We start from the raw sequence: 13,326 nt of genomic DNA on the forward strand, positions 1-13,326 counted from the left end.
GTAGACAGGTCGCTCCAAACAACAGGTAGACAGGTCGCTCCAAACAACAGGTAGACAGGTTGCTCCAAACAAGAGGTAGACAGGCTGCTCCAAACAACAGGTAGACAGGCCGCTCCAGTGACAGGTAGACAGGCCGCTCTAAACAACAGGTAGACAGGCCGCTCCAAACAACAGGTAGACAGGCCGCTCCAAACAACAGGTAGACGGGCCGCTCCAAACAACAGGTATACAGGTTGCTCCAAACAACAGGTATACAGGTCGCTCCAAACAACAGGTAGACAGGCCGCTCCAAACAACAGGTAGACAGGCTGCTCCAAACAACAGGTAGACAGGTCGCTCCAAACAACAGGTAGACAGGTCGCTCCAAACAACAGGTAGACAGGTCGCTCCAAACAACAGGTAGACAGGACGCTCCAAACAACAGGTAGACAGGCCGCTCCAAACAACAGGTAGAGAGGACGCTCCAAACAACAGGTAGAAAGGCCGCTCCAGTGACAGGTAGACAGGCCGCTCCAGTGACAGGTAGACAGGTTGCTCCAAACAACAGGTAGACAGGTCGCTCCAAACAACAGGTAGACAGGTCACTCCAAACAACAGGTAGACAGGTCGCTCCAAACAACAGGTAGACAGGTCGCTCCAAACACAGGTAGACAGGTCGCTCCAAACAACAGGTAGACAGGTCGCTCCAAACAACAGGTAGACAGGTCGCTCCAAACAACAGGTAGACAGGCCGCTCCAAGCAACAGATAGACAGGCCGCTCCAAACAACAGGTAGACAGGTCGCTCCAAACAACAGGTAGACAGGCCGCTCCAAGCAACAGATAGACAGGTCGCTCCAAACAACAGGTAGACAGGTCGCTCCAAACAACAGGTAGACAGGCCGCTCCAAGCAACAGATAGACAGGTCGCTCCAAACAACAGGTAGACAGGTCGCTACAAACAACAGGTAGACAGGCCGCTCCAAACAATAGGTAGACAGGTCGCTCCAAACAACAGGTAGACAGGTCGCTCCAAACAACAGGTAGACAGGCCGCTCCAAACAACAGGTAGACAGGCCGCTCCAAACAACAGGTAGACAGGCCGCTCCAAACAACAGGTAGACAGGCCGCTCCAGTGACAGGTAGACAGGCCGCTCCAAACAACAGGTAGACAGGCCGCTCCAAACAACAGGTAGACAGGCCGCTCCAGTGACAGGTAGACAGGTCGCTCCAAACAACAGGTAGACAGGCCGCTCCAAACAACAGGTAGACAGGCCGCTCCAGTGACAGGTAGACAGGCCGCTCCAAACGACAGGTAGACAGGCCACTCCAAACGACAGGTAGACAGGCCACTCCAAACAACAGGTAGACAGGCCACTCCAAACAACAGGTAGACAGGCCACTCCAAACAACAGGTAGACAGGCCACTCCAAACACAGCAGGTATACAGGCCGCTCCAAACAACAGGTAGACAGGCCGCTCCAAACAACAGTAGACAGGTCGCTCCACACAACAGCAGGTTGACAGGCCTCTCCAAACACAACAGGTAGACAGGAGCATGAAGGAAGCCATGCACTCACATGGTACAAGGACGAGCTGCTCTCGGCGACAGCAAAACCAGACAAGCTGCGCCAGATGTCCAGACGTTCAGCAGCACACTCGTCCCTCGTCAACCAGCTGTCGGGGCACAGGTGAGCCGACGCCACAGTTCTGTTTCACCACCAGCAGAATTACTCCGGCGTATGAAGCGACCCAATGTCATTAACCCTTTCATTGCTAAACGCAAGCAGCAAGCGTTAGGCGTATTTTGCTTGTGGTAAAAGCGGCGCTGAGCTCCACCTGCACTCAAATCTCCCGCATATGAGAGTGTTCCAACACTAATTCTCACAACACAGGATTGCCAATTAAGTGGGTTCTTCACTAAATTTGGTGGAAAATCATATCAGCCCAGTGTGGCAAACCTACGGATGAGTAACTGGTGGATGTTCTTGCCCAATATAGCGGCATTTTTGCATAGCTTCACCTATCACCTGACTGATTCTTTGACCAAATACAGTCGTCCCTCAAATAATACGGGGGTTAGGGACCCAGGATCCTGCACTATTCGAAAATCCATATAAAATTAGTGCCTCCCTTAGAAACACTCCTAAGCTACGTTTGAGAGAGAATCGGGACTCTCGGAACGTCCAGTGATCTCAGACTCGTGACGCTACAGCAGGAGTTGCCAACTTGGAACGTCATCAGGCTCCCTGCTTTGAGAGGTTGAGCGCCTTAGTGCTGTGATGACATCATGCGCACATATGGCGGCCCAAACAAACACATATAAGTGTTTCCATTGCATTTCACCTCTCTGTGCCACCATAACCACTGCAGCTTCCTTTTCATCTTCTGTTGTAAGGAGTTCATCAGTCAGAACAGCTAGTTATGCATGTTAAACGTCGCCAGGAAGATCAGCATACGTCATTTTGCTACGAGTGAGACGCCATTACAATAACAACGATGAGGCTTAGAAAAAGGACAGCCTTTATCTCCACTCTTGCAGCACTCTTGGAGCACTGGTAGTTACTGCGGCAAGAATTTATTTTTGACTATGATTTTCAGGGTGTTTGCCCTGAGGGAGTAAGCCGTCTCAAAGGCTGTAGTTGGGCCCGAAAGGGACAACTACCTCAATTAAGATCAAGACCCAAGATGATAGATACAGCGAACACTGCTCTCATTCACGTGGTATGCTTTCCCTACGGCAACGTAACTTATCCCAAACCGTAACTTCTCCTAAATCTGAATTCTTCTTCAAGGTGAACAACTATCTCAACCGTATTGGGGTGCTTTCAGCAGGTGTTTTGGTAGAGCAGTGTTGCCACTCATGCCAAGGCTACTTGGTGCGACGAGCGGGAAATTTAAAAATCCTAAAAAAAATCTTCCATGACAATCCCTATGAAACCAAATCCGTACTATTGGACACCGTACAATTTGAGGGACGACTAGTTGTAAATATTGCAGTTGGCAATAATCCCTTGCCAGAGTCTGAAGGAGAGATGTCCGCAGTTACATCAATATGGCTGATCATCCCGCACGCACCAACGTAAGTGTTAACATTCAACACTCCCTGAACGTGCATGTAGGTTCGCAAGAGAGGCATACATAACCGACTCCTATAGATCTGGACCTCCTCTTTCCAGTGATGTTTTTGGTTTTTAGCTGTGATGACTAATTTTTGAGATACAGAGGTTAAAAGAAACCCCCCATTGGGCTACCCGACTGCGCCTGAGGGGATAGTCGCGTCCGCACCGCGCGCAAGGAAAGGGTTAACTCAAGACGTGCCCTCCACGGACTCCTTGACCATATAGTCACGCCAGTAAATGTTGAGTGGCCTGCCTGATATATAAGGAGAGAGAAGTGCTTGCCTGAGGAGTGCATGTGGCCAGGATAGAACCCATGCTTGCAAGCACTTTTTTAAGTATGATGTTACTGGTAAAAATAAGCTCATTCATATTTGTATACAAGCATGAGATAATATTGCATCATATGAGGACACACACATACACACACTTTGTGTATTTGGACGAGGAGATGATGAAGAAAATAATAGTTACAATTATAAGGCCAAGGTTGGAGTATGCAGCAGTGGTCTGGTCTCCTCATGAAAAGAACATAAGGAAACTGGAAAGAGTGCAGAGAGTGGCAATTAAGATGGTACCAGAACTTAAAGATTGGACTTATGAGGAGAGACTCAATAGCATGGGGCTCACAACCCTGGAGAGAAGGAGAGAAAGAGGAGACCTGATAGCGGTGTACAGGGTGGTGAGCGGGGTGGAGCATTTGGACTGAGAGGACCTGTATGTGTGGAACGAGAGAAACGAGAGGACATGGAAAAAAGTTGAGGGCGACCACGTGTAGGCGAGATGTGAAAAAGTTTAGCTTCCCAAACAAAAGCATTGAGCTATGGAATAGACTGGAGGAGGAGGTGGTTTGTGCAAGAAACATTCATGATTTTAAGGAAAAGTTGGATAAGAGCGGATATGGAGACAGGACAGTGTGAGCGTAGCTCTTTTCCCATATGTCAACTAGGTAAATACACACACACACACACACACACACGAGGCAGGAAAACTGCGATGGCCGTTTGTCATTGCTGACAAGATAATGGATCGATTATATGTTGAGGGAAGGGGGATGGGAAAGTGCTATTCAAGACACTATATAGTGAAGAGGCCGCGGTTGAAACACTGGCATCGTTATGTGAGGCAGGAACCCTGACAAGATAATTGACCGTCTATATGGTGAGGGAAGGGGGATGGGAAAGTGCTATTCAAGACACTATATAGTGAAGAGGCCGCGGTTGAAACACTGGTATCGTTATGTGAGGCAGGAACCTTGACAAGATAATTAACCGTCTATATGGTGAGGGAAGGGGATGGGAAAAGTGCGGTCAAAGACAATAATCAAGAGGCCGCAGTTGAACGGGGCGAAACAATGGTATCATTATGTGACTATGTGAGGACAAGAACACTGACAAGATAATTGACCATCTATATGGTGAGGGAATGGGAAAGTGCGCTCTAAAGCCCCGTTCACACTGTGCCAACTCTGGACCACGACAACCCAGCGACTTCTGCATTTGACAAGTCGGCTCCCACGCTCCAAGAATGGGGGGAGATTTTTTTTGGCGTCTTGGTGTCGGCTACCATGATTGCCGACTGTCTGGGATATTCGGCCAACTAGTTAGCAGAATGTCTGCGACATGCTGCCAACTAGTCTCAAAGTGAGTCAACGTTCAATTTTTGAAATGGCGCAATGTCTGCAACAACCACGACTCTGTCAACCGATTGGCCGACAGTCGCAGATGGTCTTGACGACAGTCTTCCAGATTGTCTGCCAACTGGTTGGCGGCTGGCCGACTAGCTGGCCGACGTGTAGTTGCCAAGGAGTTGGCCGACGGTCTTCCTGACGGTCTTTGCGACTGTCTTGGCGGCAGCCTTGCCGTTCCTTAAAATACGGAATCGCTCTGTATTCGAGAATAAAATGTATTATTCCGTTTTGAACCAATACGGAATGCCATTTGTTCAGTGGCGCATCCAGGATTTTTCCCAGAGGGGGCAAACACTTGAAAAACTTCGCCAAAACATTTGGCACCAGAAGTAGCGCTCTTTGATGTTAAATTCTACTGGAAATGATTGTACACTTTCTATAGTTGCTTTTGTATTCCATTGATTTTGTAATAAAATAACAAAAGTGAAGTAAAAAAAAAAAAAAGGGGGTGGGGGCTTTTTATTCACTAAAAATCAATGAACAATATTCATACAATATGTGCATAGCAAACCATTATTTTTACAGTTGTTTTTCATAGGTGATAAAAATTAAATAATATGTCAATGTATTGAATTTGTAACTCCTTATCACTAGGCACTGCCACTAGTAACTTAGTAAGAAACTTCTTTAGTTTTATAATACCACAAATTTGCTTAATATATAATATCTAGTTTATATATTAAATGAATTCAAAATCTAACCCATTCATAAATGCTTAACAAAATGTATACAACAATTTAGAATAATACATGTGTGTGATACTCTTCAAAACATGGTTCCATGCAGAGTGGAACACCACATTCTTGGCAGTGGTATCGAGTGTCTGAGCGCTGCTGCATGTATCTGTCCTTCTCCTCTTTGACCGATTCCTGGGAGCATGTAACCAGGCAGTGGGCGATGGAACAAATGAGGCAGCACCAGCTGGGGTGCATGGTGTCGGCGGCAGGCTAGTTCAGCAAACGCTAACTCTTCATCACTTACTTCCTCGCTTTCAGCATCACCCTCTCCACTATACACATAATCTTTATCTATATTACTATCATCTAAGCCTAGGCCTAAGCAAAGAGTTCCTGTTTTTTACATGATAAAGGATATGAGGGATTGATTATAAGGTTTAACCGACTGATTTAAAGAGTACCTAAAGCGTTCGAGCAGGAAGTATCAATCACCTTAAACAGTTAATCCACTCTAATGTACTCCCAAAGCCGAGTAATTCCTGTTCTCATCATAATACAGGATTTGAGGTTGTGTTATGTCTGCCTCTCTCTCACACTACTCTACTAAATGCGATCAAGCCGCAAGTATCATTTAAGGCTTCTAGAGGGTTATCACTATCAGAGCTACCAGAATAATCAACAATTGCTCCATCATCCTCACTGAAAAGTAAAGCTCGCGTCTGCTCTACATTCAGGGAGGCCTGACGTCTACTCGACATGATTACTCATTATGTACTGACTCTGAGAGCATAACCAGGACTCGTATCTTCAAGAGTGATATGCCAGACACTCCCAGAGGAATAGTTATCGCCCATACAAAGCAAGCATGTGGAGCAGAAACAAGATATTTGAAAAACGTCATGTGATGTGAGAAACCTGTCGGCATACCCAACAGAAGCATGTCATGTGACGTGAATCACACCTTATGGATTAATGAAGTCAAACAAAACTATCAGATTAATGTAATGATGAAGTCCAGTATAGAATTTCACTTTCTTGTCATAATCTTTGAAGAAGTTTTCTGTGAATTTCAAACTATCTACTACCTGTCATAAGTTAACTTTCTCCACAGTTGTATGATTGAAATCATCTAGCAATACCCCAATCATATTAGAGGAAAGTTCAGTCTGTGATGCTCACGATATTTTCTGCAGAGTCTCTTCCTGATATTCTTGTAGTTCTTCAGTCAGCACCTCAGGGCAGGCTTGGGCGTCACCAGTCTGCACCTCAGGGCAGGCTTGGGAGTCACCAGTCAGCACCTCAGGGCAGGCTTGGGAGTCACCAGTCAGCACCTCAGGGCAGGCTTGGGCGTCACCAGTCTGCACCTCAGGGCAGGCTTGGGCGTCACCAGTCAGCACCTCAGGGCAGGCTTGGGCGTCACCAGTCAGCACCTCAGGGCAGGCTTGGGCGTCACCAGTCAGCACCTCAGGGCAGGCTTGGGCGTCACCAGTCAGCACCTCAGGGCAGGCTTGGGGGTCATCAGTCAGCACCTCAGGGCAGGCTTGGGCGTCACCAGTCAGCACCTCAGGGCAGGCTTGGGGGTCATCAGTCAGCACCTTAGGGCAGGCTTGGGGGTCATCAGTCAGCACCTCAGGGCAGGCTTGGGGGTCACCAGTCAGCACCTCAGGGCAGGCTTGGGGGTCATCAGTCAGCACCTCAGGGCAGGCTTGGGGGTCACCAGTCAGCACCTCAGGGCAGGCTTGGGGGTCATCAGTCAGCACCTCAGGGCAGGCTTGGGGGTCATCAGTCAGCACCTCAGGGCAGGCTTGGGAGTCACCAGTCAGCACCTCAGGGCAGGCTTGGGCGTCACCAGTCAGCACCTCAGGGCAGGCTTGGGGGTCATCAGTCAGCACCTCAGGACAGGCTCTTGGGAAGCACAAAAGCACACTATTTCAACAGTTGAAACACGTACCTCGGTCAGGATAACAATAATTAGTGTGTGTGCAAAAGAATGAGACACAAAAAGGAAATATACGAAATAATCAGAATGAACAAATATCTTAAAAGTAAATATAAAATAACCGAGTGAATAAAAAAATAAAAGGATGAATAGAAATGTAACTGGATCCAATATTAACCTGCTTGTTTGTGTAAATGTAGAACCCCTCGCGCAGCATCCAAATCTTTAGTTCGGTTCTTCCTTGTCAGGCAATGTCAGCAATCGCTCATACCGTTCCAGTGACTTCATTGCATGGGGCTCATTGGGTATAAAGTTCTTTTGCCCAAGGTTCAGTACAAGTGCCCAGTCAGGATTGTTTTTGACATGAATGGCAGCTGGAGCCCCTGAAAAGATAAACCAATGATTATGAAGACCACTCTGTGCAACATGCTCAAACTTAGTTTATTCAAAGAATCAATGTGAAAGACATGTTATGGAGCCATCCAGTGACTAACAACAAAGCTACCAGCATGGCTGAAAATGACTATCCCTAATAATGATATTAGTTTTATTTAAGCCCATCGGCATATATAAAAAAACAGGACAAGTAAATGAACGAGATCAAAATCGAGATACATATACACTTTAATAGAAGACAGCTTTATGATCATATATGCGTGTGCACGGCACACTTATGCACAATCTACAAGTACAGAAGGCTCAGCCACTCCTGCCACATAGATCCACATACATAGGCCGAGCTCTGTCTGACGGAGGTTATGATGGAGTTCCCAGATTGTTCCACTCTACTTCTCATACTGTACGTGGCGTGGCGACGCAGCTCAGCCAGACAGCTCATCCCGTGCCCGGTGAAGGCCAGGGATGAGCTGGTCCATCTAGGAAGCCCCAGAATCCGCTTGAGGATGTCGTTATGACAGACCCTAAGACAGTTCACGGAGGCAGCCCTATGCCGCAACCACAGCGAGTTGCAGTAGAGAGAGTAGCAGTGGCTCCTGAATAACTCCAACTTCACCCCCGTGCTGCAGAAGGAGAATTTCCTCAGCAGCGTGTTGCCGATGACTGTGAGCTTGGTGGTCTGCTTCTTGATGTCATCATCATCAGTCCGTTCCCTGTTGATGATATGGCCCAGGTATGTGAATCTATCCACAAATGTAAGTGCACTCCCACTTAGCCATCCTGATGTCTGGTAGTCCACCCTGGAGTGTAGCATGGCAGCATACACCTGACACACTCCAATAAGGTCATGCAGAGCCTCCACTGTGGGCGCCATCAGTACCATATCATCAGCATAACTCAGCGAGGTGATGCACCCATCATTAAGTGGCAGCCTGTGCCTGTGTCACGCAGAGTGGCAGTGAGATCATCTGCGTAGACATTGTACAGGTAGGAAGACAGGATTCCTCCCTGGCGAATACCATTGGCTGTCTTAAATGGCAGCAAATTCCTGGGTAGTGTACCAGTACATTAGGAGCTTGACAATGTACCCAGGAGTTCCCTTGATAAGCAGTTTATTAAACAGCTTCCAGTAGTTCACTCTGTCAAAGGCCTTGCTGGCGTCAAGGAAGCAAAGGTAGACAGGTGAGCCCCTGGAAGTGTAGTACTCAGTGATATTCTCAACGTCCACACGCACATCTCAGTGCCGTGCCCTTTCTTGTAACTAAACTGATTGTCCAGCGTGTTCAGGTAGGCCTCTAGGCGGTGCTGCACTGCCTTCTCAATCACTTTTGACAAGGCAGTCGCATTGGCAATGGGCCTATAGTTGCTAGAGAGAGCAGGGTTTTTAACCTTGCTCTTTAGCAAGGGAACTATTTGCACTGCTAAGAGTAGTTGCATTTAGTGATAACCATTTATTTCAAAAAAAAAAAAAAAAAAAAAAAAATGTCTAGGCATGGCACTAGAACTACATAATTAAAAAAAAAAAAAAAAAAAAAAAAAAAAAAAAAAATGGTCACTTGCCCTGTAATGCGGCTGCTTTATGTGGAAACCAAGGCAAGCATTAAAGGAAGAAATGGCTTTCACAAAGATACATACTGTCTACATACCTAATAATAACTACATAGTGATTCAACAGACTTTATCTACATATTTAACAATAATTGATGCTTTGCGCAGTGGCAGTATCGTAACCAATGAGGTTTATCCTAGGTGCGTTGTTGTTTTGGAACATTTAAAGAAGTAATGGTAACTACAACAAAAAAAGTGGTAGGGATGAAAGTGGTGAGAGATGGAAAAAGAAAAGGAAATTCATGGTGGACAGAAGAGATAAGGAGGATAGTAAAAGAGAAAAGGGAACTTTTTAAGAAAACTCAAGAAAGAAATGTGGTTGAACAAGTAAAAGGAAAGGAAAAAAGAAATATAGAGAATGCAAAATGAAATTAAAACAAGCAATAAAAAGAGAAGAGAGTTGATGAAGACTTTGGAAAAAGACTAAGTGAAAATATAAAGGAACAGGAAATCATATTGGAAAGAAGTAAAAAACGAAAGAAATGCAGGAAATATCTCCTCAAGTAAAATAAATGAAGTCATGGATGAGAATGGAAAGATGTTGAAAGACGGGGAAGCTGTGAAAGACAGATGAAGAGAATATTTCAAAAACTTAATGAATTTTGAGGATGGACATTCAGCAGCTGTAACAGCAGCAGTTTTGAGTAGAGGTAGAGGAGGAGTATATAAAGAAAGAAGTATAATATATGAAGAAGTAAATCAAGCAATGAAAAGATTAAAAAATGGAAAGGCAGCAGGAATTGATGGAATCACAGCAGAAATGTTGAAGTGGAAGTGTGAATGGAATTATTCTTTGCGTGTTCTGGATGATTCGTCTTGAGATGACGCTTGAGTTTCAATGGTTTCATTGACTCTGCACTCAGGACAGCATGGCACAAAACACACTGTGGTTTCTCAATAATCGCTAGTACAGAGTCTACAGACAGATACATATACCTGCAGACACACATACACATTCACACAGGCACATACACTCACAGGCACGCATACAGACACCCCCAATTTCATCTAATGACAATGAACCACTGTAACATACAATTTTTTGCACTGAAACATGAAACAAAAAAATATGTAAGAGCATAAAAAATGTAATTGTTTAGTTGAAATTAATATTATCCCAAGCCACTTCTAGCAAGGCTACGCGACCCCCAGGGGGTTGCAACCCAATGGTTGGGAACCCCCGTACTATACTGTCAATTCCATTTACATATGAATTTTATGGGATCAGTAATCACATATCAGTGAGTGCAGAAAAGGATCAGGCACCTTGTCCCCCCTTATAAAGGTATTAATCGCTCAAAGGCGAGGGTGTTAGGTCATAACACGCCCCTCATTGTTGCAAGGTTCTATCAGTACTCTCCAGGTGCACAGCTATCGGTTGGAATTCTTTTTTCTGTCTTCCTCTTCTTCTTTATTGTTTTCTTCGATGTAATTCTTCTCTTTTCTCTCATTTCTAATCCTTTTTCTATGTATTCATTTGTTACAAACAAATTTTTCATATCAATATCCATATCTTCATATCCATATTTGTTCCAAAACTGTTACATGGGTTACAAACTTCACCCTGAAGATTGATGCATGTTTGATTTTCCAACATTTATTCCATACTTTGCCATGCCAGCTAATGCGCCACAGTTACCGTGCCACACCCACGTAGTAGCCATTTAAATCTCCATGCTATTGGCATTTAAAGTTGTCTGACCATTCGAAAACCAAAGGATAGAGGGTTGCCATAGACCATATAACTCAATTTCGTATTTTTGAAAAATTATTTTCATATTTTCATGGTGGACTCTCCCCTTGAGATAGTTTTGTGACTAGAGGTACATCTTATACACCAAAATATGTTGTCCACACCTACTCTCTGTCCTGCAGTATCTTTTTAAATAAATTTAGGCATGCAAAGCAAATCATACTCACTGTGTTGTGTCTGCCATCCTTGTGTTTCCTCTGCTGCCAACACCCAGGAGTCATGTCTTGCGGGGAAAAAGACAGCCTGGCATAACTAGACATCTTGGATGCCATGACTATACAAGATTCAGTCAAGACATCTTGCTCTGTCTTGAATGCAAAGATGCATCTCAACACCCCCACACACAGCAGCACTAGAGCACAATACAGCACCTCAGAAATGGATCTTCATGTGTGCAGAGATATCCCCCTTCGTCTTGAAGTCCTTTCCGCAAACATCACACTTGAACTCTCTCAGGCCAGTGTGTCTGTGGATGTGATTGTTTAATACAAACTTTGAAAAAAATCTCTTGCCACACTCTGGGCACTCATGATTTCTTTCACCAGTGTGTGTTACAATGTGTACATCAAGGTCACTTTTCCGGGTGAATCTCTTACCGCATTCTAGACATTCATGATTTTTTTCACCGGTGTGTGTCAAGATATGTCTGTTGAGAGCACCCTTCTGGGTGAATCTCTTTCCACATTCTAGACATTCATGTTTTCTTTCACCAGTGTGTGTTAGGATGTGTGCCTTAAGGGTACTCTTATGGGCTAATGTCTTCCCACATTCAAGACATACATGTTTTCTTTTAATGTGTGTAAGGGTATGTGAGATGAGGTTACACTTCTGGATAAATCTCTCTCCACATTCTAGACATTCATGACTTTTTTCACCAGCATGTGTAAGAGTATGTATGTTGAGGTCATTCTTCAAGGTGAATTTCTTTCCACAGTCTAGACATTCATGACTTTCAGTAGCGTGTGCCAGGGTGTGTCTTTTGAGATTACTCTTCAGGGTAAACCTCTTTCCACATAAATGGCACACATGATTCTTTTCCCCAGCATGTGTCAGTGTGTGCTTGCGGAGGGCATGCTTATAGGCAAATAACTTTCCACAGTTTAAACATTCATGATTTTCACCAGTGTGTGTGTCAGTGTGTTTGTCTAGGTCATATTTCCGGATGAATCTCTTTCCACATTCTAGACATTCATGATTTTTTTCACCGGTGTGTGAAAAGATGTGTCTGTTGAGGGCACCCTTAAGGGCGAATCTCCTTCCACATTCTAGACATTCATGTTTTCTTTCACCAGTGTGTGTTAGGATGTGTGTGTTAAGGGCACTCGTATAGAAAAATCTCTTTCCACATTCTGGACATTTATGATCTCCTACACCAGTGTGTGTTAGGATGTGATCATTGAGATTACTCTTCCAGGCAAAACTTTTTCCACATTCTAGACATTCATAATTTCTTTCCCCAGTGTGTGTAGGTGTGTGTTTTTTGAGGTTACTCTTCAGGGCAAATCTCTTTCCACAGTCTGGACATTCATGATTCTTTTCCCCAGTGTGTGTGAGGGTGTGGTCCTTGAGGTGACTTCTCTGGGCAAATCTCTTTCCACATTCAAGACATTCATGTTTTCTTTCCCTAGCATGTGTAAGAGTATGTATGTCAAGGTCATTCTTCAAGGTGAATCTCTTTCCACATTCTGGACATTCATGATTCTTTTCTCCAGTGTGTGTAAGGGTGTGCTCCTTTAGGTGACCCATCTGGGTAAATCTCTTTCCACATTCAAGACATTCATGATTTCTTTCACCAGCATGTGTAAGAGTATGAATGTCGAGGTCATTCTTCAAAGTGAATCTCTCTCCGCAATCTAGACATTCATGACTTTCGCTAGTGTGTGTAAGGGTGTGTCTGTTGAGGTGAGACTCACTGGCAAACCTTTTCCAGCATAACTGACATTCGTGTGTTGTTTCATCAATGTGTGTGAGGGTGTGTTTATTGAGGGTCCTCTTCTGGGTGAATCTCTTTTCACAAACTTGGCACACATACTTTTCTCACCAGCATGCATATCCATGTGATTGTTGAGGGAACTCTTCTGGGTGAATCTCTTTTCACAAACTTGGCACACATACTTTCTTTCACCAGTGTGTGTACGCATGTGTCTGTTGAGGGTACTCTTCTGG

General features: G+C 44.8%; 2 protein-coding genes across 2 annotated transcripts; both read right to left on the reverse strand.

The window, feature by feature from the left end:
- Window positions 1-5,230: 5,230 nt before the first annotated feature.
- On the reverse strand, window positions 5,231-8,673 carry LOC126993219 (bile salt-activated lipase-like). The gene is made up of 4 exons (XM_050852091.1): window positions 8,571-8,673; window positions 7,324-7,367; window positions 7,159-7,257; window positions 5,231-7,125 (listed from the first exon to the last, which is right to left on the reverse strand). Exons 1-4 carry the CDS (start codon window positions 8,671-8,673, stop codon window positions 6,640-6,642), a joined length of 732 nt encoding a protein of 243 aa, XP_050708048.1. The 3' UTR covers window positions 5,231-6,639.
- Window positions 5,231-13,051, reverse strand: LOC126993212 (zinc finger protein 585B-like). The gene is made up of 3 exons (XM_050852083.1): window positions 11,328-13,051; window positions 7,582-7,786; window positions 5,231-7,369 (listed from the first exon to the last, which is right to left on the reverse strand). The coding sequence occupies exon 1, from the start codon at window positions 12,904-12,906 to the stop codon at window positions 11,533-11,535; it is 1,374 nt and encodes a 457-aa protein (XP_050708040.1). The 5' UTR covers window positions 12,907-13,051; the 3' UTR covers window positions 5,231-7,369; window positions 7,582-7,786; window positions 11,328-11,532.
- Window positions 13,052-13,326: the final 275 nt, after the last annotated feature.

The sequence above is a fragment of the Eriocheir sinensis genome, unplaced genomic scaffold, assembly GCF_024679095.1.
Source record: "Eriocheir sinensis breed Jianghai 21 unplaced genomic scaffold, ASM2467909v1 Scaffold584, whole genome shotgun sequence".
Lineage (NCBI taxonomy): Eukaryota > Metazoa > Arthropoda > Malacostraca > Decapoda > Varunidae > Eriocheir > Eriocheir sinensis.

Excerpts from the sequence above, each read along its gene's own strand:
- LOC126993212 (XM_050852083.1), bottom strand. The coding sequence starts at position 12,906 with ATGGGTCACCTAAAGGAGCACACCCTTACACACACTGGAGAAAAGAAT.
- LOC126993219 (XM_050852091.1), bottom strand. The coding sequence starts at position 8,673 with ATGGCGCCCACAGTGGAGGCTCTGCATGACCTTATTGGAGTGTGTCAG. Across the intron at positions 7,368-8,570 it reads CCAGACATCAGGATGGCTAA|CCTGTCCTGAGGTGCTGACT; the intron begins GTGGGAGTGCAC and ends GCTTCCCAAGAG. Across the intron at positions 7,126-7,158 it reads ACCCCCAAGCCTGCCCTGAG|GTGCTGACTGGTGACCCCCA; the intron begins GTGCTGACTGAT and ends GCCTGCCCTGAG.